Source organism: Carex rostrata, chromosome 8, assembly GCF_964058835.1.
Source record: "Carex rostrata chromosome 8, lpCarRost1.2, whole genome shotgun sequence".
Classification (NCBI taxonomy): Eukaryota; Viridiplantae; Streptophyta; class Magnoliopsida; order Poales; family Cyperaceae; genus Carex; species Carex rostrata.
The window spans coordinates 1,383,006-1,406,908 of NC_135925.1; the positions used below are offsets into that span (position 1 = coordinate 1,383,006).

Sequence of the window (23,903 nt, forward strand, 5' to 3'; positions counted from 1 at the left end):
TGAGTTCAAAACTCAAAACCAAGATTGCTTGCAATATTAATCTTTCCAATTTCACAAATTATTGTATTGATCAATAAAAGATATCTCAACATTGTACTGAATGATCACACTTTTAAATTATTACTTGCTACCTAAATCATAAGGCCTCTACGTAGCAGGCTTAAAAGACAATTATATTTATGACAAAAGTGTAATCAACGAAGTAAACAATGTTTCAGGCCTGATTAAATGACACTAGCCTCATGTTTAGTCTCCTCAATCAACAAAAGGAGTTACAACAGATGTCAAAATTGAAATTAAAAAATATAAAAATGTTTTAACAGCTTCCCACTGAACCACAAATAAAACCTCCAATTTTTTTTCAACGAGGGGAGCTAAAGAGGGCACGACTGATGATACCAGTTGCCTCGATGTACCGATCGACGCAACGAGAAACGCAGCTGCTCTCGCCTCCGCTTAGACTTGTCCCTGGCTTCGTCACACACTTTGCGAAGCACTTGTTACCAACTGTCTGTAATTTTGTGCAGAAAATAGAATAAAAAATGAAATTAATATTGAAAGAGTATGCAATAAAAATAAATTTCATTAACCACAGAGGATACATTTCCTAAATACAAAATTAATCTCATATTAAAGCAACTTAATAGTTTTAAAATGGAGATGCCAAAATATTTTGTATGCAAAAATTCAGATTTTCATTCCTGAACTTTATTAGAAGAACCAAATTGATCATGGACCCTTATCATCCTGAAATTTTAGAAATATGGTCTATGCTATCTTAACTCGGTCAATCCAATCTAAAATGAACAGATTAGATACCTAGACAGATGCATTATAGGGTCTTTTAAATGTGGGACACCAATGGAGCTCTGATCCAAACCATGGCGACCCAAATCACAGTCAAAACTCGAAACTATCCAACGGGGATAAGCAGTGAAAACCAAGCATTAGAAATGAACAAAAACTTGGTAGAATGACAGGCTTTACAACCCAGATTCAGAAGCGCTCAAACCTTATTAATTTTTTCCCACTTTCTCCAATTATCTCAAAACCCACTCTCTTGACTAGTCACTTTTAAAACTGATCAAAGGTGTAAGTCAGAATTAATCTCATAACTTTCCAACAATTTATTATACTCGGATATCTAACTAGCCTTCAATGTATACTTGATGAATGTCAGACTAACCATGGACCTCTTCTCTCCTGATTTCTCCAGTCTACTCTTTTCACGCTGTCTCCCTATTGGAATCATTGTAAAAAATAGCTTTGTTTTCTAAGCTCTGCAATCTTTCTCTGGCATATCAGTTGCTCTAAAGGTATGGTGTATGGTTGAGGGTAAACAAAAGAAATAAAATTATCCATTTATGAAAAAGTTGAAGACAAATATGGGGCAATTTATCGGGTTGAATTCTCCTTCTGTGAAGCCCAAGGACTAAAAGCTGAATTTTAACAATTTCTGAAAACAAGTTGTAAACTATAACTGCAAGAAATTGATTATCTCATTTGCACCCATCTTTCTTGTAAAATATTCAGGTCAGGTCATATATAGCCACCCCTATTTCTGCTCCATGCAAAATCAAACTTAACTTCCAATTTTTATAAACTATAACAGCAAGTAATTGGTTACTACATCTACTGTTTTTCTAGCCCTTCTTTAGTCAAAATTAAAAATATTGTCAAGTCGGGTCATAAACCACCCCCCCTCCTCTGCTCCATGCAAATCAAAATATATTTTTTTGGCCCAGGAAACAAACCTAACGCATGTAAGCTCTTGAACTGACAAAATGTGAATTAATAAGTTAATATGATAAGAAAATCAGTAGTAAAAGATTATGATATCAGTCTAAACCCCTGTTCAACCAAAACGAATTTTTCATTCGCTCTTACTAAAAACCCTTCAATCAGGGAAACGACACAGTAAAAAGTCTAAGAAAATACAAACAAACCTCAAGGAACTCCTGTGCGTAGGCCTCAGCGAGTTGCGACTTAATCTGAGTCATCAACGCCTCTGTTGACATGCCTGAGCCTGACGAACTGGACGAAGGAGACGAGAAGGCGTCCATCGTTTCTCTTTCTAGGCGACTAATCGACTGTGCCCCGATCTAGACAAAAAGGCGGTGCTTCGTTTTATTTTTGCGGCGTTCAATTTCCACCCGACGTCTCTGCAAGCTACTTTGCAATAGTTGGAAACGTCGGACAAGTATCCTCTCCATTACTGTAAAAGATTCCCTTAACTTTACGGTTTATGATGGACTCCCAGACGCTTTAGGATTCGGGCTAACGCAGGAGGAAGTATTATTGGCCTTGAGATTCGTGCCAAGTTAAAAAGAACGGTAGAGATACACTACTTGTAAAAGATTTCCTATTACGATACCGTGGAGAATCTAAATTCAGAACCCTAATAAGTCCCTAAATCAAGGTGCTACTTCCAGCCCAAAATTAGAAATCTTGCGACGCGGATTAGCCCAGAAATAATGAGTACGTGTCATCTGAGATATCTCATATTTTCCGACGTGTCCGGTGCCTATTCGGGAAAGCGCAGGGGCAGTATTATTTGAGCTTTGAGATTCCTGCAGAATGTATTTGAACAGTTGAGATTTCGAAAAAAATTATGCAAAATATGAGATATCTCAGAGGTTGAGAATTTAGAAATAATTCCTCCTGACTCTCCCATGAAAACAAATAAATAAAGTTTTTTTTTATATTTTGAATGCAATTTCAGATATATCTCTCAAAACAACTATTCCTTCCAAATTTTAAAATATTATATTTACTCATTTAAATTCTTAAAGATGATAAATTTACTCGATTTATTATCCTATTTATTAAAACTCATTTTAACTTAATGAGCTTCACATTTTATCATTTTCTAAAAGATGGAAAAAATATGTAGCCTCTGTGTTCACGGTCTCCAACCCGTTACGCCCTTGTCATATTAAAAAATATTGAGATGAATGCTTGACTAAAAAATGGAAACGAGCATTCATCATTTCCGGGATTGCCCATACTCATCGGTCTTGTGGTTGACCATGATGCGTACATCTCGGTGCCTCTAACTAGAGTTTTGCTAATACCCTTAACGGGTTACCCGAATCCGGTCCGTCTGTACCCGTTACCCGAGGTACCCGGATCCGTGCCCGAGTATGGGCGGGTAAACAGGTACACGGGTACGGATTTGAGACGGGTAGGGTACCAATATTTGAGAAAAAAATCCGCCCAACCTGTACCCGCCTTACCCGCCTACCCAGACCCGTTGTACCCATACCCGCACCCATTTACCCGAACCCGCATACTTTATCCGTTCTACCCGCACCCTTTACCCGTTTAATTTTGAAATTCAAATTTTAAAAAAAATTTCCCGTCGGTTTGTAAAAAAAAAAAAAAAAAAGCAAAAAAAAAACACAAAAAAACAGTAAAAAAAACACACAAAAAAAGAAAAACAAACACAAAAAAACACAAAAAATAGTAAAAAAAACATAAAAAAAACTAGAAAAAAAAAAACCGTACCCTATCCGTTACCCGAGACGGGCACGGGTATGAAACGGGTAGGGTACAGTTTTAAAAAAAAATACCCGTCCTACCCGTACCCGCCCTACCTGTTACCCATCTCGGGTTTACCCGAGGTACCCGTACCCTACCCGAGAGCAACAACACTACCTCTAACCACCACGGACTATGATTCGCACGTTGCCTTTTGGATAGCACAATCTCGACTGGGGCGGACCCAGCATAGACCAGGGGGACAGTCGTTTTTTTTTTTTATTATTATTTCGAGTTTTAGTTGTGACTATCAATACCAATCGACTTTGTCTCTGCCTTGGAAATTTTTTTGCCCTTCTCAGAATTTTTGATTTATAATTCGGATTAAATTTAGTATTAAAATCAAAATAATTTTTTTGAATTATGATTGATAATTATAATTTTAAGTTAAAACATTAGAACTTACAAGTCAGGGTATTCGAAAATATAAGTCAAAGTATTTTTTTTTTATCGAGTACCCAATTAGTTAATGCGTTTAAATCCGATTCGATATTTTTTTGCACCCCCCTCTGACGAAAATCCTTGGTCCACCCTCGGCGACTCCTGGATAAGGTGCAACAAAGAGTGTGGGACGTATGCTGGACAGCAACTCTATGGTCGATCTGGCAAAAGAGTAATAATAAAATTTTCTCTCAAAAAATAAAGCCAATTCGCATACTCTCATGTGAGATTATACGAGATTAGGGGTGACTAATGAGCGAGCATGAGCGAGTTAGGGTATGCTCATGCTCGCTCATTAAGTAAATGAGCGGATAAATGAGCGAGTTGTAAATGAGCGAGCTTTTAATGAACGAGTTATGAGCGGCTCACGAGTTGTGACTTATGACTCAAAACAAAATTATATAGTGTGCCCACGCATAACAAAATTTGTTAAAAGTCATCATAACAAAATTCAACCAATTGTCATAATTCATTTAAATGAATTGTTATGACTATTACTTGTTTTGGACTTTAGGCGGAGGTTTTGGTTTTGTCGATTTACAAAAAAAAAAAATATGAAACTATGAATATTAGTATATTACACAGGATTAAATGTTACATTGTGCTCACTATATTACACAGGATTAAATATGAAATTATGCTCACTATCTATTAATCTTAATGAGTCAAGGTTGATGTTACACATAATTATATAGGATTAAATGTGGCAGGGATTAGATGTGGCAAATTCTTAATGAGCGAGTTATGAGCGAGTTGGGTCATGCTCATGCTCGCTCATTAAGTAAATGAGCGAGTTGTTAATGAGCGAGTTTAAATGAGCGGATAAATGAGCGAGTTTAGGTGAGCTTTTAATGAGCGAGTTATGAACGGCTCACGAGTTATGAGCGATTTACTCACACCTATACGAGATATACAAAAAATGACCGAGTTGTAGTCAACAACAATACGAGGGAGAGTTATCTAATTTTATGCTATTTAGTTAAGACGAGAGCGCTATGTAAATAAATTTTATTTCTTTTCCAGTATTTTATGACCATTGTAAATACTTATTTATGAATAAAAAATCGTAAGATTGACAATTTGTCATCTTACCCTAAAAAAAAAAAATATTAGCTCATGCATTGAACACTATATTGGAAAAGTAAATTTTTTTTTTTTTCAAAAGAAATTATGGGAACATAATTAGTCGAACAGGACCTGGATCACTGTTTTACTTTGGGAATGACAACAGAAAGTGGAGAGCTTATATAAATGATAATATATTCATTGAAGTTTTTATAATCAATTATTCGTCCACTAAAATCCTAAAATTTATTATTTATCCATTGAAATTTACTGTTCTCTATATTTCCCATTTTACCATAAACGGATTATTAGTAATAAATAAATTAAATATTCTTGTTTTAAATCAAAATTGACTGACAATTAATATTTAATCGAATGATTAATTAAGACAATGTTATTCGTGTGGGGTCGTTCGGCAACAAAGGATTAAGAGTGAAGGATTAAGAGCTTAAGGAGCGCTAAGGAACCGATGTTCGGTTGTCTTAATCCGTGAGTTTTGCTAAGGAAGCTAAAGGAAGGGGTATGGGTGCCTTAAAGTCTGGACAGAGGATTAAGATCCGCGCAAAAGAAAGCTAAATGAGGTGTTCTTAATTCGCACTAAAGAACTGATGTTCGGTAGGATTAAGCGGCTAAGGAAGCTAAAGGAAGTGTTTTAAACCTTAAGAAGGTTTAATCCTTTGTTGCCGAACGGCCATCTCGTTTAGGGTTTACGGTTTCCTTCTTGATATCATTGTATAATTTTTTTTGAAAACTTTCGCAGAAGCTGTAAAGTCATGAGGGAGAATCAAACTCTTAACCTTTGGATACAACAACTCTAGAATTTTTTTTTAGCCAATTATGATGCCTCTCCTTTCTCGATATCATTGTATAACTAAAGGAAACATTTTCACGCCTAAATAAATTATTTCCTTAATTAAGAGCCCTATCCCTCTTTCATCTTTTCTTTTGTCTTTTTTAATCTCCGTGCAACAAATCTCCATTATTCTCCTTTACTGGCGACCCATCTCGTTTCCAATTTCTTTCCCCAGATGGCACAACCCTCTATTAATTCTCTCTTCCTGACACCAAGCGACATGCCACAGAAATTAATCCAGAAAAATATTCTTCACTTGACTTCCTAGTTAGTTCTAATCCAAATGTTGTGACTTGTGATTGAAACTTCCTCACCTTAACAATGTCATTCAAAATGATTATATCAATTAAACATAACAAAGCAATAAACAAAACAAAAATAAAAATAAATCTCAAAAGTCTGTCTACAGGCCTTGCTGAGTCCGCATTAATATCTAATATTATTGGGGAAAAAAAAAACAAGGTTTTAAATAGTGTTATGTGTAGCTCGTCACATATTTATTTTTGTTTCTTGATCCAATGTAGATAGACAAAAATGCCGAAAATGCTTCATGGAGTAAAATTTTGACGATTACTTCGGGGGCGAGAAATTTTTATTTAAAAAAAAAAAAAAAATTGATAGTAGCTACTGAGGTTCAAGAAAAATTGGTATGCAATGCATCGCTTCATTGTTCATAACTTCATATAATGAACGGCCGAAAATCAAAATACACGAAACTAAATAGCCGGAGAGTAACCCAGACTCCAAATGAGGCCATTTTAGTATAAAAAGAGGCCCAAATTGAAGAATAATTTGAAATATTATCGCTACATAGAAGGCCTTTCGACTCCAATAGGTCATGTGAAAACCCAGCCCACAAATTTTTGTTTCTTCTAATTATCTACTCAATAAGATGTCAAGAATAAATTTAATTGATGACAAGTCTCCTGCAAAGGCCTCTTGACAAAGGGCTGACTATTTCAGTCCATGTAATTTACCACAAGTCTAGCACTGAATCCTTAGATGAGTCCATAGAATATGGATTGATATCTTCATTTTCAAAATTCAAACAATTAATCTGAATCGCTCAACATGATTTCATATGAAAATGTCATCGGAAATCATATTTTATATCTTTTCAGCTATTTTTTTAATATGTTTTTAAATAGGTGACTGAAAAGTCACTTAGTTGAAAGATTTTGGACCATTTTAATATGAACTCCAAGAACATTTTAATATGAATATTATATTGAACGGTTCACATCGACTGTTTGGACTTTGAAAATAAATATATCGATTCATAGTATAGACCCATTTGTGCTATGCATAGTATTATAGTCTTCATCTATTTTTTGAACAAACAAAGAAGAATAATTAAAAAAAAAAAATTAAAGGCTTAGTATGGTGGCAATTGATTTATTACTATTGTTTAGTCCTAAGTCCTAAGGGACCAATCATTCCTTAATTAATTAGAGGCCTAATCAATCAAATCACAGAAAGTATCTTTAGAATGCTAGTTGCAGTCCCGCGAACCTCCCAAAGCTACAAGCCTACAACTGATCAAACTCAGTGTCTCGGTGTCTCCACTTCTCTCTGCACAGTGAAAGGTCTCGATCCACTCTCAGTCTCCACCATTAACAATATGTGCCTACTTTACCAAGCTGGAAAGTTCTGAGGAACATGCGCTATGCTAATGCTATATATTCATGGTCCATGGAGTAATTAACCTCTCGATCACTAGCAAATATCTTTGCTTGCTCATGAACTCGTGGTCACGGACCATTTTGCATTTCCTAAAGTAAAGCATTCATTGAATCAAATATGGCGGCCCTCTCATCTCCCTTTGGGCCCACCTTACAAGGTGGAATTCTGGTTTGTAAAAGTGGGCGCTAAAAATATTCCTTTGAAAGCTCTGATCAGACAAAAGAATCTAAAATATCATCATCCAAAATTTGACAGCGCAAGTCTAATATTATAAATTTACCTCTTTACGAAGATATATAGATATTATTAAAAAAATAAATAGAAAACAACTGTCTGATTTCAAGAACCTTGCTTTCAAACTAATAATAATAATAATAATAATAATAAGAGGAGAGATCGGATGACATCGTTTTTTGGTGACATCGGATGACACCGTACATTTTAAAGTCCAAATAGTCGATCCAAACCGTTCAACTTGATGGATATGTTAAAATGTGCTTGTAGATCAAATTTTATATTTTTCTGATTTTTTTTACTATTTATTAAGATGGGTACAAAAATTCAACGGTCTGAATATAGCGATTTTGTTAAATACTTAATAAATAGTAAAAAAATTTCAAAAAATGTAAAATTTGATCTGCAAGCACATTTTAACATATCCATCAAGTTGAACGATTTGGATTGACTATTTGGACTTTGAAAACTTTGAAAATGCACGATGTTATCCGATGTCACCAAAAAACGATGTCATCCGATCCCTCCTCTAATAGAGGAGAGATCCGATGACATCGTTTTTTGGTGACATCGGATGACACCGTGCATTTTTAAAGTCCAAATAGTCGATCCAAACCGTTCAACTTGATGGATATGTTAAAATGTGCTTGTAGATCAAATTTTATATTTTTCTGATTTTTTTAACTATTTATTAAGATGGGTACAAAAATTCAACGGTCTGAATATAGCGATTTTGTTAAATACTTAATAAATAGTAAAAAAATTCCAAAAAATATAAAATTTGATCTGCAAGCACATTTTAACATATCCATCAAGTTGAACGATTTGGATCGACTATTTGGACTTTGAAAACTTTGAAAATGCACGATGTTATCCCATGTCACCAAAAACCGATGTCATCCGATCCCTCCTCTAATAGAGGAGGGATCGGATGACATCGTTTTTTGGTGATACACGTGTCAAATTAACATTAAATAACATGTTCATCGCCAAAAACACACGTGTCAAATTAACATCGAAAGATCTGGATAAAAATATTTGTTGCAGTGATTATCTGTTGAATTAATAAACATAATTTATATTTTTTTTTTAAATATCAAGGTTTTAGAATATTGTAAAAAAAAATATTTTAAAATCTAGAAATGTTCAAGAGCAATCTTGTGTCACTCCACATGTATGATTGAACCTCAAACTCAATCAAACAAGTGAACATTATTAGAATTAAAGCCATGCATGCACCACGAAATATAATATTCTAACCTCGCTCTTAGTACCTCCAAATTACCAACATTACCATCTCATAAATAGCTTCATAGGATTAAATGATTACCAAAGTATGTTTTTTTTATTATTAAAATAAAATTAGGAGGCTTGAATAGAGATAATTAATTTTCTTGAGTACCGATCCATAAATTACTCTCTTATTTTTTATATTCTGAATTTAGAAAATAATCCACAATATATTCCAATTAGGTATTAAGCCAACTTTTAGAAGATCGGATCGAGGTCTTGAATTTAACCTAGTAATGTATCGTCCAGTCACCAGTGAATCAAATTTATGCAAATTAAATAGAATAAAATTTTTTTTCCCTCAATTTATTTCCTCCATATATCCCTCAATCATTAATTATATGAGGGGACCACAACTTCCAGCACAAAAGGACAAAAGAAAACGTGTATCAGTCATTAATAATGTGGGGGGCCGCTAATTAACTGGGGGACCACTTATATTTGAAATTTTTTACAACTGATGCGCGTAAATATGTATACTTATACACGCAAGTATTAACATCTAATATAGTAAGTATTCATATGTAAGATATCAAGTATTTCTTTAAAGTATCTTTCTTATCACATACTCAGTTTTTACATATTTTTAAAGATAGTTTTTTTTCTTACTTCAATGTCGTTCATATTTATGACAATCTGTGAATTTTTTTGCGAATCTAAAGTCAGAGACGTTTTCTACGTAATTTTCTCTTTCAAATGAGATCCATGATGAAATACTTTTGAGTTGTCCGCCGTGCAAGTATTCATACCTCGTCATGCAAGTATTCATAACTCGTCGCGATCTCGATCCAGACTGCATCACCTTCGACTTCCTATCCATCGGCTCCTACCGATCCGCCGGCAACAAGGCAAGTTGTCACAGGCGATTTATGAATACTTTTCCAACGAGGTATGAATACTTGCTCGACGAAGTATCAATACTTGCACAAAGATGCATGAATACTTGCTCGACGTGGTAGAATACTTGCCCGACGAGGTATGAAACTATATGACAATATATGAATACCTATGCGACGGACGACTCGAAAGTATGTCATCATGAATCTCATTTGAAAGAGAAAATTACGTAAAAGACGTTCGTGATATTAGATTCACAAATTTCATCACATATCGTCAGAAATATTGGCGAGATTGAACGGGAGAAAAAAATCCACCTCTAAAAACGTGTAAAAGATGAGTGTGACATATCCAGTTTTTTTTTTAATACTTGATATCTTAAGTATGAATACTTGATCTATTATATATTAACACTTGCGTGCTATCAAATATTAAGCGGTCCCTCAAATAGTCAATGACCCACCCAGTAAATGAGTGGCCCATCAACTTAATAATCGATAATAACGCATTTTGTTGTCTTTTAGTGTTGGAAGTTGTGGTTCCCCTCTTAATTAGTGATTAACAAAGACAGTTATTGACTGGAAGATAAATGGGGTAAATGAATTGGGAGATAGTTAGTTGATTCCAATTAATTAATATATATACTTAAGCAGTTACGGTAAACTTAATTGGGTATATATGTAAAAAGGCAACGTGCATTTGATGAAGAAATGGCAGAGCACTGGCATATTTGTCTGGCCTTCTATACGTAGCAACGATATGTCCTTTCGGTGGAAAAAGCTTACAAAAAAACATAAGCCCGGACAGCTACAACTCATGCATGCATGGCATGGCAATGTGCATGCGGCGTAGCCCCTCTCTCTCCTCAGAAAGTAAGCCTGGCTCTCCGAGGGGATTCTGATACAAGTTCAAAGGAAAATAAAGTCTAGCCCAGTTAGAGGTGACCACACGCTACATACATTGAATGCTCCTTAATTTATTTTTCTTTTCTCAAGGAACAAATGCTCTTTAGGGTCTGTTCGACTACTTGTCAGGAACGGGAATGAGTTTGGATTCGGATTCAATTTGAATGGCCGAAACACTATTTTTGTGGAAAAAAAAAGGATTCACTCTGAGTGAATTTTTTTTTTCTCACGGAAACAATAAATGTCAAACAGATCCTTATTGTTTTCAAGAGAGATTTTTAAAATTTGGATGTATCAACCATACACATACACTACAGCAGAAATTACTTTCTGCGACCGGATTTCCGGTCGCAGAAAGTTCTTGCGCCGGTCGCAGAAGATAATAACGGTCGCTGATAGATGAATCCGGTCGCTGATAAACCGGTCGCAGAAAGCACTGTCGCTGATGCTCTTCTGCTGACGTAAACGGTCGCTGAATGACGTATGCCGGTCGCTGATACCGTTTCTGCGACCAAATATTTTTGGTCGCTATTTGTTTTTGCTGACGTCAGGAAGTCATTTCAGCGACCCAATTAACGGTCGCAGAAACTCAAAAACCGGTCGCAGAAAGTTTTTCTTACAGTTTTTTAGAATTTTGTTATTATTTAAATTTGCACCATTTAATAATTAGTACGACACGTACCAACATACAACACAAACATCGATATATACAATACCTAAATACAAAACATCGATACATACACAAAATAAAAGACATCGATACATAAAAAATAGATATAAACATAAATATCAAAAAACTGATAATATATCAATCAAACATAAACATCGAAATGTCAAGTAATATATCGATCTAAATGTCGCATAACATAAACATATAATCTAAATGTCAAGACAACATCTGAACAAGATATAAATAACTAAACTAAACAGTACCATCGTCGTCGTCATCCTCGTCATCCTGAGGAGCGGGAATCGAGGCCGGCTGTGAGCCTGAACCTCCCTGTGAAGTTGTAAAGAGATATTTTAGATAATTATGATTTAGGATTTACATTTCACAATTAAAACATACTTAAATATTGAATTTCGTACCGAAGCTCTGAACCGAGCCTCCAACCGAGCCTCCACCTGAGCCTCAATGCGAGCCTCCACCTGAGCCTCAATGCGAGCCTCCATCTTATCAAGTAGCCGGGAAGATATCCTCTCAACATCTTCTTCTGTGAGATGCGTCGATGGCGGCATAGAAGAATATGACTGTGACGAGTGCGACCGTGCATTGCTAGACCCACCAGAGCGAAACATGCCTCTCGTCTTCCCTGAAACATTAAAAGTAAGACAATTAGTATTATCTGACAAAGCTAAAAATAAATTTAAAATTTCAAAGAATGTTTATTTTACCTAGAGCACCGAGACCATAATTATCGCCGTGGGCATTCTGATCATCAACGCCCGTAGTGAACCAGAGATCGCCGTCGTATCTGGGCCATGTCTCTTTATCCTCTCCATACTTGTCCTTCATAGCTTTCTCATATTTTAGCTGCAAATTTTGTAAAATATAACAATAATGTTACGTACAACATGAACCATGATATTTTATACAACGATTCGAAAGTACTATTACCTGTGCATTTTTAGCCTTAGTACTAACGTATTCCCCAGTCTTCTTGTTCGTATGGGTAGGCTGAAACAGCTCATCGCTCCATCTGGGTTCGCGCCCTTGTGTTTGCTCCTGTTAAGAATTTGAAAGACAATTTCATTTTAAAAAAAATTATCAAGGTTAGTTCGATTATATTCAATAAGAATTAAAATATATTAATTTATCAAAAAGGAGATGGATGCCATACCTTCAAAGAGGAGCTAAACGAAGAACAAATCCGAAAAACGCCAATCGTTCCTGCTGGATTTGGTGGAGAGACAGTGAGGGAAAGGGGGAAGAGAGGGAGCAATAGGGAGAGATAGCGAAGAAAAGAGAAATCTGGTAGGGTCAACGGTGGAGAAGAAGGAGAGGGAGCAATAGCGAGCAACAGGGAGAGGGAGAGGGAGCAACGCACTGGCGGAGAAGAAGGGTTAGGGTTTGGCGCGAGGAGGGTTCTGCACGGAGAAGAAGACGCGCGCGTCTTAATTTCTTTTTGCGAAAACTTTCTGCGACCGGCGCCTGAACCGGTCGCTGATACCGGTCGCAGAAAGTTTGGTCGCCGTTTTTCGATTAATTTCTTTTTTATTTCAGGAGAAATGAATTTTCTGAGACCGGCGTATGAACCGGTCGCTGATACCGGACGCAGAAAAACGTTTTTGCTGTAGTGATATACGTACGTTGACATTTACTTATATATGCAGTATAAAATTGTATGCATATATAAGAACTTATAATGGCTCGTGGAATATTTTAAAAGGAGAAAATAGACATTATAAGTAACAAAAAAAAAAAATTCTCAATGGCGTTGTTCGGACAGAGAAATATTCAACAACAAGCAATTAATACTATACATCGCTTGTAAAAGATAACTCAAGTACTCGACAAAGGAGAAAGATAAGATAAACTCAATTCAAAAGATAAAATTAGTAATATGACAATAGCTTTTATTACTATCTATTTTTGGATCATTAAATAGCCATATTCTACCTAAAACAATAAAACTGAGTCTATGTATTATGCATAGCACACATTGGTTCGTAATACGGTTCATGTCATAAATAACTGATATTTTTTATTGTGTTGCCAAATTTGAAATTCAAATTTTAACCAAATACAACTAGGCACTACACTCCCTGCATTCTCCTGGCGCCCATTCACCACCCTTAATTAAAATCAAAGGTTTAAATAGGGTTTATCGCGTCATAGCAGACTGGTTAAAAAAACAGCCCTTTTTCCAAAAATATCAAGTATTTAAAAACAACACTATCCCCAAATATATTAAGTATTTTCAAAATGGCTTAATAAATAGTAAAAAAATTTCAAAAAAAATATAAAATTTGGTCTCCAAGTACATATTAATATGGAGAACAAGATGAACGGTTTGGATCCGTCATTTGGACTTTGAATCGGTGATTTATAGTCCAATGCACAAGGATGCCTATGCATTGCAATGCACCATAGCCCATCTCTCTCTCTCTCTCTCTCTATATATATATATATATATAGAGAGAGAGAGAGAGGAGGGATTAAGTTACAATAATTTTTGAGTTACAACAAGTTACAACAGCCATTTTCTACATTTTCAAAGTCCAAATCGTGGATCCAAACCGTTAGATGTGATCTCCACAATAAAATGTGCTTCCAGATCAAATTTTACATTTTTTGGAATTTTTTTACTATTTATTAAGATGGGTACAAAATTCAATGGTCTGAATTTGACTAGTTTTTGTACCCATCTTAATAAATAGTAAAAAAATTTCATGAAAAGTAAAATTTGGTCTCCAAGCACATTTCCCTCATCCAGCCAAAATCCATTTGAGTCGCTGACCAGTGGGTCCTCATTGTCAAGGCTTCATTTGGGCGCTCCAAATTATACACAGAGTGTTAGGATAATTGCTATGGGTACCCCGTGCCTCGTGGCACCAATCATAGCTTGTCATTTCATTTGGTTTTCAAAATTTCACAACTCTTGAATTGTTTTGAGTTAGAAAGTGTATCACATATCAAAATTCATGGTTATTTGAGTAGATTTTAACTATGAACTTTATTTTGTGATATTTGTCTCCCATCTTTTGGTTTGACATTTTAATTGGCCAATTTTGGTTTAATTAAATGACATTTCATCTAAGTAATCAACCTCCAACTTTTTAGAGTTAAACAAATATAGTTTGAAGTTAAGCTCACCAAACACTTTGGTAAGGTTAAGAACACCCTAGTTTTACTCTCTCTCTCTCTCTCTCTATATATATATATAGTAGAACTAGGGTGTTCTTAAGCTCACCAAAGTGTTTGGTGAGCTTAACTCCAAAATCCATTAAATCGGTTTCAAATGACGAATCTGAACTGTTAAAATCTGCCTACCTTACGAGTGATGCGTTTACATATGAAAATTTTAAACATTCGAATTAATTTAGTATAAAGTCAAGCGGTCAAAAAACGTTCAAAAAATGAATGCACTAAAGTTAATTTATTAACCTTCTAATTTTGACCGATTGACTTTATACTAAATTAATTTGAATGTTTAAAATTTTCACATGTAGACGCATCACTCGTAAGGTAGGCAGATTTCAACGGTTCGAATTCGTCATTTGAAACCAATTTAATGGGTTTTGGAGTTAAGCTCACCAAACACTTTGGTGAGCTTAAGAACACCCTAGTTCTACTCACTCTCTCTCTCTATATATATATATATAAGGTGGACTTGGCTACGGTGATATGGGTTGCATAGAGGCCTCCCGTGCTACGACTCAATATTCAAGTTTTCAAAATCCTAACGGTCGATCCGAATCGTTCATCTTGTTCTCCATATTAATATGTGTTTGGAGACCAAATTTTACATTTTTTGGAAATTTTTTACTATTTTTTTTAGATTTATTGAAAATCATTGTTTTTCAGACAAATCTGGACCATAAAAAACAGTGATATTCAATAAATCTAAAAAAATAGTAAAATTTTTTCAAAAAATATAAAATTTGGTCTCCAAACACATATTAATATGGAGAACAAGATGAACGATTCCGATCGATTGTTAGGATTTTGAAAACTCAAATATTGAACCATAGCACGGGAGGTCTCTATGCAACCCATAGCATATTAGCCAAATCCTATATAAGGTTATCCTCGACTCCCTAGAATTTATATGCATTTATGTACTTGAAATAGAGAATAGAATCATGTTTACTTAAATGAGATAATTAAATGATAAATAACAATTATTTGATAGATACAAGGTGTATAAGTATAATATTAGATACAACTATGATATGTTCAATTTGCGCTAAATCAACGTTATTTTTCATTGGACTTTATTACACTAATTGACTTTTTATTTATAATTTGAATTTAGAGACAATCTAGCTATATTAATATCATTTATGAATATTGTCGAATAATTATTTTTTATTGATTTTTTATAAAAAAATATTATTTTTTATGATAATTTGTTTTTTGTTTTGTCATAATATGTTTCCGGTATAATTCATGTACACAATATAAGTATTAATTAATACATAAACAATATTTCAGAAAGCACTAATGAGCGTGGCATATGACATGATCGATCGACCAAACAAATTAAGACATCAAACAGAATATATATTGGCCGGCATCATCAGGGAAAAATCTGTACTCTTGGGATGCGTTTGGATGGAGCAAGAATAGCACTAATCCGAGAATATATAACACTAATTTTTTGAGCTATTCGATGTTTGGATGGAACAAAAATAACACTAACCCACTATTCTTTATTTGTCTTATATGGGTTAGCTGATCACTATTCTACTAATCTAACAAAATGATAAGTTAGCTACTATTTTCAAACTTGATATTAACTTTATTCTTTGTTTCATCCAAATGTACCCTTAAATATCTATTCGCAAGCACAATTATTGCCCACAAATTAATGTTTCTCTTATTATTTCCAGTTCCGCACAATAGAAGGATTTTTTTAATTATTTAAGGGCACTAATAGATGTACCGACTACTTTCTCTCTCTCTCTATATATATATTTTTGCGAGAAATAAACCTATGTCTTTCTATAGAGAGATAATTGGGCTCGTGTTATTGCGCTAAGCTCGTAGTTTTGTACGAAGTCACTAGTATAGTTAGGCAGTACACTCTAATTTCGCCTATAAGTAGGTCACTTTCTCCTGTAATTTTGCTAGGAAATATTCAAGAAATAAATAAGCAAGGACTAGGCAATTAAGGAGAAGAAACGGGTGAGGAATTTACACTTAAAAAAAATTCCACCCGAGCAGTTTACCATTAAGAATCCAATAAAATGAGTTATTTGTAATTGAAATTTACTCATTCCATTTGGTACCTTATTAGATATATCACTCGATTCCCATATTTGTTTGATCTTAATTATTGACCCCTATTAAATGTAAGATGGCAGAAAATCACATCAATGCATGCATGGTACTGCTTCACACATAGGCTCCATGTGTACCAAATATCTTTTGTGCAGACTTATAATGTAACAATTAATTAACTTGCATTGCCTAATTTAAGGAATATATATGTGGTACCTTATAATTAGAGAGTTCTCCACAAAAGGGTACCCAAGGAGGGGGAGATGAGAGGAGAGCTATCTGGATCTGACCGACTTATATTTATTTGTTTCAGAATATTAAATTTTGAGGAGAGGAGAGATGAGGTTTATATATATACAAATTATATATTCAAATTTTTTAATGATCAAATTGGAATGTAGAAGAGATAAAACTCTTTATGTTGCCCCTCTTTTCCCTCCAAATTTGTATCAGCTCTCTTCCCTCCAAATTTGTATCACCTAAGATAACATAATATTTTTGTTAGGATATGGACCACCCAATCATAATCCGCACGACTATAAAAGCGTCTGTGTGCGTTCCACCTCAGATTGGATAATTGGCCCAGATTCTGATTGGACGACTGTGATCCGAACAGAAATATTATATTACCTCAGAGGATATGGATTCCTTCCCTCCCCTGCCTTTTACATACCCTGTATGGAGCACAATCTAATTTATATACTAGTAGTGGAATTAGCTTAATTTTTCTTAAGCTAACTTACTTACATGTATGCTCCTTGATTTTCTTTCTTGAGCATCTACATCCCAGTAACTCAACTGAGTTTCTAAATAACTGTTAATTACTTTTTATAAATTAAGGTCTCTAAAGTTTATAACTCTCACATACCTGAAATTAATTTTAGAGTTTCTATTAAGTAACGTCAGCATCAAATTAAAAAGGAAAAGTAATTTGAGCCAATCATTTAGTCAGCATAGAGTTTATAACCAATTTCTTAATAAAAAACTCTTTCACATTTCTGAAACTAGATTAAAAACTGCCACATATTAGAAACTCTAATATTTAAGAGATGTAGATGTTCTAGCTAACCATGTATGATTCGGAGTTGCTATATTATTGAAAAGTCTAAAGAGCCTGGTTTTGCTAAGCAGCTTCCCAAAAGAACTTAGCTTCTACAAGAAACTGATATAAATTATACACTACACTGATATTCAACTAATTGCAATGTTTAAAAAACTAATACAGATTCCTATAATGATTTGTATCAAAATGTTATTCACTTTAGTAAACAATTGTTTTATAAAAATCTAGAATAAGTACTACAATAAAGCCCTAGCTATATATAATGATGAAGGCGTCAGGAAAGTTAAAGAAAGCCTAAGTACCTAGTAATGACTAATCCATAAGATACAGAAGCACATGGATGCAATATTCAATAATTTCAAATGTTGCCAATTAATTGTATAGGGTTAAGATGTAAATTAACTCAGTCCATTCCCACGAAAGGTTAACATCTTAACCCTAAATCTTTCATTACACTGTATAATTAGTTTAATTTCATGAGTACTATGGTACTGTTCTTAATCTTCCCAAGACGTTCTTGGTGAGCAACCTATTTGATTGTCTTCAAATGATGATTCCACAATGATTTATTTCATGAGTGATGCATTTACAACAAAATTTTATAAGTTCTATAATTATTTTAGACTTCTAGTATAAAATCAAGCAGTAAAATAATAATGAAAAATGAATGTACTAACATTCTTATAAACATTTTTCTTTTGACCTCTTGACTTTATACTAAATTAAATTTGAAAATTTATAAATTTTACATGTAAATGTATTACTCGTGAAGTAGATTTGTTTCAACGGTTTGTATTCATAATTTGAAACCAATTTATAGGTTTTGGAATTAAGCTCACCAAGCATATATATATACGTAGATCGGTTTCAACAGTATGGATTCATTATTTAAATCCAATCTGATAGGTCTTAAAATTAAGTTCAGAAATATGCTTGATGAGCTTAAAAACACCTTTCTACCTTAATTTCAAAGTTTAAGTAGATTGCTAATTCATTTCTTCTGCCAAACAAAATTCCAATAAATGCATATATACCCTATGAATGTTTTTTTTAAAAGTATTTTAAAGTACTAATTCTTAATCCCGACGGATAAACATGAACTCAGCAAGAAAAACTTGAAATGTACATAGTTTCAGAGAGATGCACTGGAATTGTATATCATGCATTGATACTTTGTTACTCCATATATTAGTATAATAAATCCTGAGACTAAAACTCGATGTATGACCTTGATGACCTTCTGAAAATAATTTCCTTCAGAACTAACTAATGTTGTCCCGGTATATCTTTGATTTCCAATACTCATCGTAATAAGGAAAACACAGAAAATTTTATGAAAAGGAAACAATGTTATCAGAAAGCAATTAATTGGATAAGAAGGTGGACTAATAGAAGAAACATGAAAAACTGACGCCGAACCTTCTATGAGCATATACTACATTTCATTATTAATTAACATGATTCTTACAATTATTAGTACTATCATTAGCAATATAAGGTGCTTCAATGGAGGGGTATCATAGCTTGGTGTGATTATTAACACGGCAAGGGCGCTTGAGCTGCCAACTGCAAGGTCCGGACCCCACCGATCAGCCGATGCAAAAGTATATGTTTGGACAAAGATCAATATAATACTAGCTAATGAGAAATTTGATTTGATAGGGTTAAGATGTTAACCTTTCGTGGGAATGGAATGAGATATTGATATGTGTTTGCTGCTGCACTAAGTGCATCTCAAATTACACGGACAATTATTGAGACATTATTGACTGAGGCTCTATGAACTGTTACCATTTGGTGCAAGTATAAGGTGCATGTAGCGCTAAAATGAAGTAATCGTATAACTCATTTGAATCTCATTCTATTCTTGCGAAAATTAAGTAATATTATTCTATGACCTCTCTACCTCTTTCATACCATCAGTCCCTAGTTAGTGCTAACACTGGTATGTACAATGATCTAATATAAGCTATAACATAAATATAAGATATAACATAAATATAACATAAAATAAGATATAACATAACTATAATTATCAAACATGATCTCATTTGCTTTCTCAACTCGTACATAATAAAACATAGAATTTCAGCTTCATGTTGATGATAATTGATTGTATGAAACAAGAAAAAAAGTTCTTCGTGCCATTGAATATTTGCAAGCTCTTAATAGTTGATAAACATCATAATAAAGTAAAAAATACTTTAAATTCAATATATTCATAAAGAAGTGCCATATATCACATTAACATCCAATAGTTTATTTTTTTCTCAATTGTAATTTAAAGATTTTAAAAGAACATATAATAGTCATATGTAGAAAATTAATAGAGATACTTGAAAACTCTTTTATTTCAATTAATTCTGGTACTGTCTCAACATCTACATATATACATGGCACTCCTAAACCTTTCATCAATAATTTTCATCTCTACAATTATATTTATGCGGTACCATACAACTCCACATCTTTTGATTTAGTTGGACAATATCTGAACTGTTCAATTAAAAGAAGAATCCTTTAGTAGGAGGGTTGATTGATTTTGAAATTCGGAATTGATAGTTCAGATGCTACATATCTAAGTCAGATACTAGAGGAAGATACTTGGAACGATATGAAGTACTATCTCAGCAGGTATATTCTATCTTTTCATGTGTTTCAATCAAACTTTATCAACCCAATACATGCAACATCAAAAGAATTTTTATAGCTACCTAGCACAGTAAAAATTGTATATACCAGTAAAATTTGAGGCTATCACATAAATTCTAGACAAAGGACCTGCACAACTGTACATATTCGTACCAATGCTCTTTACATTCTGCCACCACATAAAGAACTCATGGACTTTATATCATACAACTCCAGACAGCGCAAACTAAATTTTTATAAAGCTCTATTAAAAGAAGAATTGAGGTTCCATTCCATAGTAGAGCAACACAAGTTTGTACGCTTTTAAAGGTTGCATGTTCTTTGCTACTACTGATGCATGACTCATCCCAATGAAACAAAAGAGCAAATAAGAAAAAAAAAAAAAAAAATTAAACTTAGTGAAGAAAGATTAAGATCTGACCTGGCAGTGTGCTCCATAACTGTAGGGTTTAGTCCTGTTAATGGCATGGTGGATGCGCGAAAAATTGAGTCGACCTAGCAAGCGACACAACACATAGTATAGAAAAAAAAAAAAGAAAAAAAAAGAAAGATAATGGGACAGTAAATGGGTGCGTGAAGAATTGTGTGCCAAATGGAAATGTCAAAACAGCATCTGATATAGTTAATTGAAGTTGCTATAGATAGAAATATAAAAAATGTCATCACATGTAGATATAGAATACGTATTAATTTGCCTATCCAACATGAGAAAAGTACTTACAATTTAGTAAACTAAAAGATAAAAAAGACATCCAAATAAAGAGAAATGCAAAATCAACTTGATCAGATCTAGAGAAACATCGACATACTAATCTATACTCAGTTTACTTATCATCACAAAACTGTCATGATATCTTGATAACCTATTTAATTAAAAAGATGTAAACAGAAAAATTTCCAAAAAGAATTAATCTTTGTTCGAACCTTCGTTGAGTACTTGGGTCGATCGGTACGTAGTTGAGTTACCCCCATTGTTAGTTTGTACTTCTCACAAATCAAGATCCAAGGATGAATGCCCCTCTTTTATTGAGGAAGAAGAAGGAGAATATACCACAGCTGCTTTCGATTGTTCATTCATGCCATTTGAAGACAATTCAAACAAAGGTAGAGCGGATGAAATGGGCCTTGACAGCCAATTCGGCATCGTTATTGATTCTAGGTTAGTGTCATTTGAATTCCCCTCCGATTCGGGACTGTCGAGATTTACCCCGAACAACCTCACTCTTTTTGCAGTTGCCTGACCACTCCCAACAGGCACTGATTCGAAAACAACTGGTAAGCCTGGTGCTGTAATTTGAGGAGGCCTTGACACGCCAGATCGGAACCAGATAAATTGTTGCCCTATTGCTTGCCGGCTTTGGTGGTGCTCATAGAGTGTTGCCGGAGGTGATGGTGGTAGAAAAAAACCGTTGTGACCCCATGAACCGATAGTGCGTGGAAACGGAATGGATGTCAAGGGTAACTGTCCCGGAATCCGGGATAGGTCATGTGTTGCCTCTGATCGACGCTTCCAATCAATAAATAACCTTTCACGAGCTTGTTCTCCTGCTCCTCTTCCAAAAGAGACTGTATCACCGGCATCCAGCCGCTTCTCCTTCACAAATCGACTCCAACCCTTTGTCATCACATAACTCTGACTGCTGTTCCAATAGGAGTACCGGAACCGCCATGGCTTCCCAGTACGGTCCTCAAAGCTTAACAAGAGTCCTTTGTCACCAGACGTCGGGTCCAGGGGGAAGTACTTCTCGGCATGCTGCTTGGGGATGACGAGCCGGTTGAGTTTTCCGACATCACTCGGTGTCACCACTTTATCGAACATGTGTTCCTTCGCTATGTATACACCGTCACTTGAACTTGCACCAGTTCCAGACATGCTGCTTCCAGATCCATCAGCAGACCAACGAAAAGCGGAGGAAGAAGATAAGGAAGTAGATCCAGCTGGAAGCATCAGAGGGATTCGATTTTTTAAAGCTGATTCCTGCTGATCTTCCCCTTCTCTTGAATTTCTTCCATGTGGAAACTCCATTTTGTTGATTAAAACCGGAGAAAGTCTACGGATGTGGAAACAGGTTCCCTTTGGAGTGGTACAAAAGCTACTGCTGTCTCTCTGTGTGTGTATATATATATATCTATGTATATATATAAAATTTTCTTTTCTTTGGTTGAATCCTTTTTTTTATATATACATGTCTTTTCAGATCCGCAAAGAACTGGAGAAATAGAGGAAACCAAAGAAGGAAACAGTTATTTAGAGTTGACTAGAGCAAGAAGAGGAAAGGAGTAGGCGAAAACCCATTGACCTTTTCATATGAATTGAGAGGTGCTGTCAATTAGACACTGTGTTCTCGGCACTGCAAAACTGCCCTAGAAACTTCTTGGAAGAAGGCTGAAATTGAGTTTTTTAAGGAAATTAGAGAGAGAGAGAGAGGAAAGTTGAGTACAGTAGCTTTATAAACAAGAAGAGAAGAGTACTAAAAAAAAAAGGAGAAACGGGTGGTGGGGCCCATGAGTTATAGGGTTGGGCTCATGTGAGCGAGTCCTTGTCATCATATATAGTGATTGATTGATTAGGAAGTGTAAAACATGGCTGGCGATAAGGCGCGCAACGCACCAAAACCAGCTGTTCTTGGAGAAATGAGATAATATCATAATAGAATAGTATATTATTTACAGTTGGAAGCAAACAATAATATATACACACAACACACACACACATGAAGTATATTATACGACACAAAAGGACGGTACTACTACTACGTGATAGCGGCTCTGCTATTATTTGGATGGTGCAGCAGGTAGGTTGGTACACAGTGAAACAATGTGTAACTAGCAGTAACAGTGTGTAGCTAGCAGTAACAGATAAACAGACCATTAAACAGCAATAGGTATAGGTCGCTTTGACTTTTGTCTAGCACGGGGATTTGTAAGAGTGGGGCGTTGGCCCTATGCTAGGCAGCTAAGGCAGAGATTGCAGTATAAAGTAAAAAAGAAAAAGAAAATTTAAATTGTCCAATTGGATGGGATCATGGGTAAGAAAATTTTCTACCTCATCCTGTCCATGTTCAATGTTAACAAATTGGTTCGGCAAACCTAGTTTTCAATGAAATAAAATAAAATTAACATAACTAAAATTTCTATTAAAATTAAATAGAAAGAATTGTATAGGCTTGATCTACTTGACTAATTATAATATTTATTTTATGTCAGATCAAAGTTGCAGATTCAAATCCAATACCAGGAAAATAATTTCTTTTAATATATGAAAATTGGCTGAGGGAGCATTGCAGATGACAAGATGGAATTAAAAGATTGTAACTGAACTCTCTCATTTAGTAACTATACGTCCGCATAGAATTCTGTACTTTTTTAGGAGGGCGAGGATAAATAATGAAA

General features: G+C 34.6%; 2 protein-coding genes across 2 annotated transcripts; both read right to left on the minus strand.

Moving 5' to 3' along the window:
* Nucleotides 1–23: 23 nt before the first annotated feature.
* Nucleotides 24–2,172, minus strand: TIM13 (translocase of the inner mitochondrial membrane 13). Its single transcript, XM_078306978.1, has 2 exons — nucleotides 1,947–2,172; nucleotides 24–511 (listed from the first exon to the last, which is right to left on the minus strand). Exons 1-2 carry the CDS (start codon nucleotides 2,061–2,063, stop codon nucleotides 362–364), a joined length of 267 nt encoding a protein of 88 aa, XP_078163104.1. The 5' UTR covers nucleotides 2,064–2,172; the 3' UTR covers nucleotides 24–361.
* A 19,020-nt stretch (nucleotides 2,173–21,192) lies between these two features.
* LOC144558460 (B3 domain-containing protein Os02g0683500-like) lies at nucleotides 21,193–23,276 on the minus strand. Its single transcript, XM_078307299.1, has one exon. The coding sequence runs from the start codon at nucleotides 22,534–22,536 to the stop codon at nucleotides 21,499–21,501; it is 1,038 nt and encodes a 345-aa protein (XP_078163425.1). The 5' UTR covers nucleotides 22,537–23,276; the 3' UTR covers nucleotides 21,193–21,498.
* Nucleotides 23,277–23,903: the final 627 nt, after the last annotated feature.

Excerpts from the sequence above, each read along its gene's own strand:
- TIM13 (XM_078306978.1), bottom strand. The coding sequence starts at position 2,063 with ATGGACGCCTTCTCGTCTCCTTCGTCCAGTTCGTCAGGCTCAGGCATG. Across the intron at positions 512-1,946 it reads ACGCACAGGAGTTCCTTGAG|ACAGTTGGTAACAAGTGCTT; the intron begins GTTTGTTTGTAT and ends ACAAAATTACAG.
- LOC144558460 (XM_078307299.1), bottom strand. The coding sequence starts at position 22,536 with ATGGAGTTTCCACATGGAAGAAATTCAAGAGAAGGGGAAGATCAGCAG.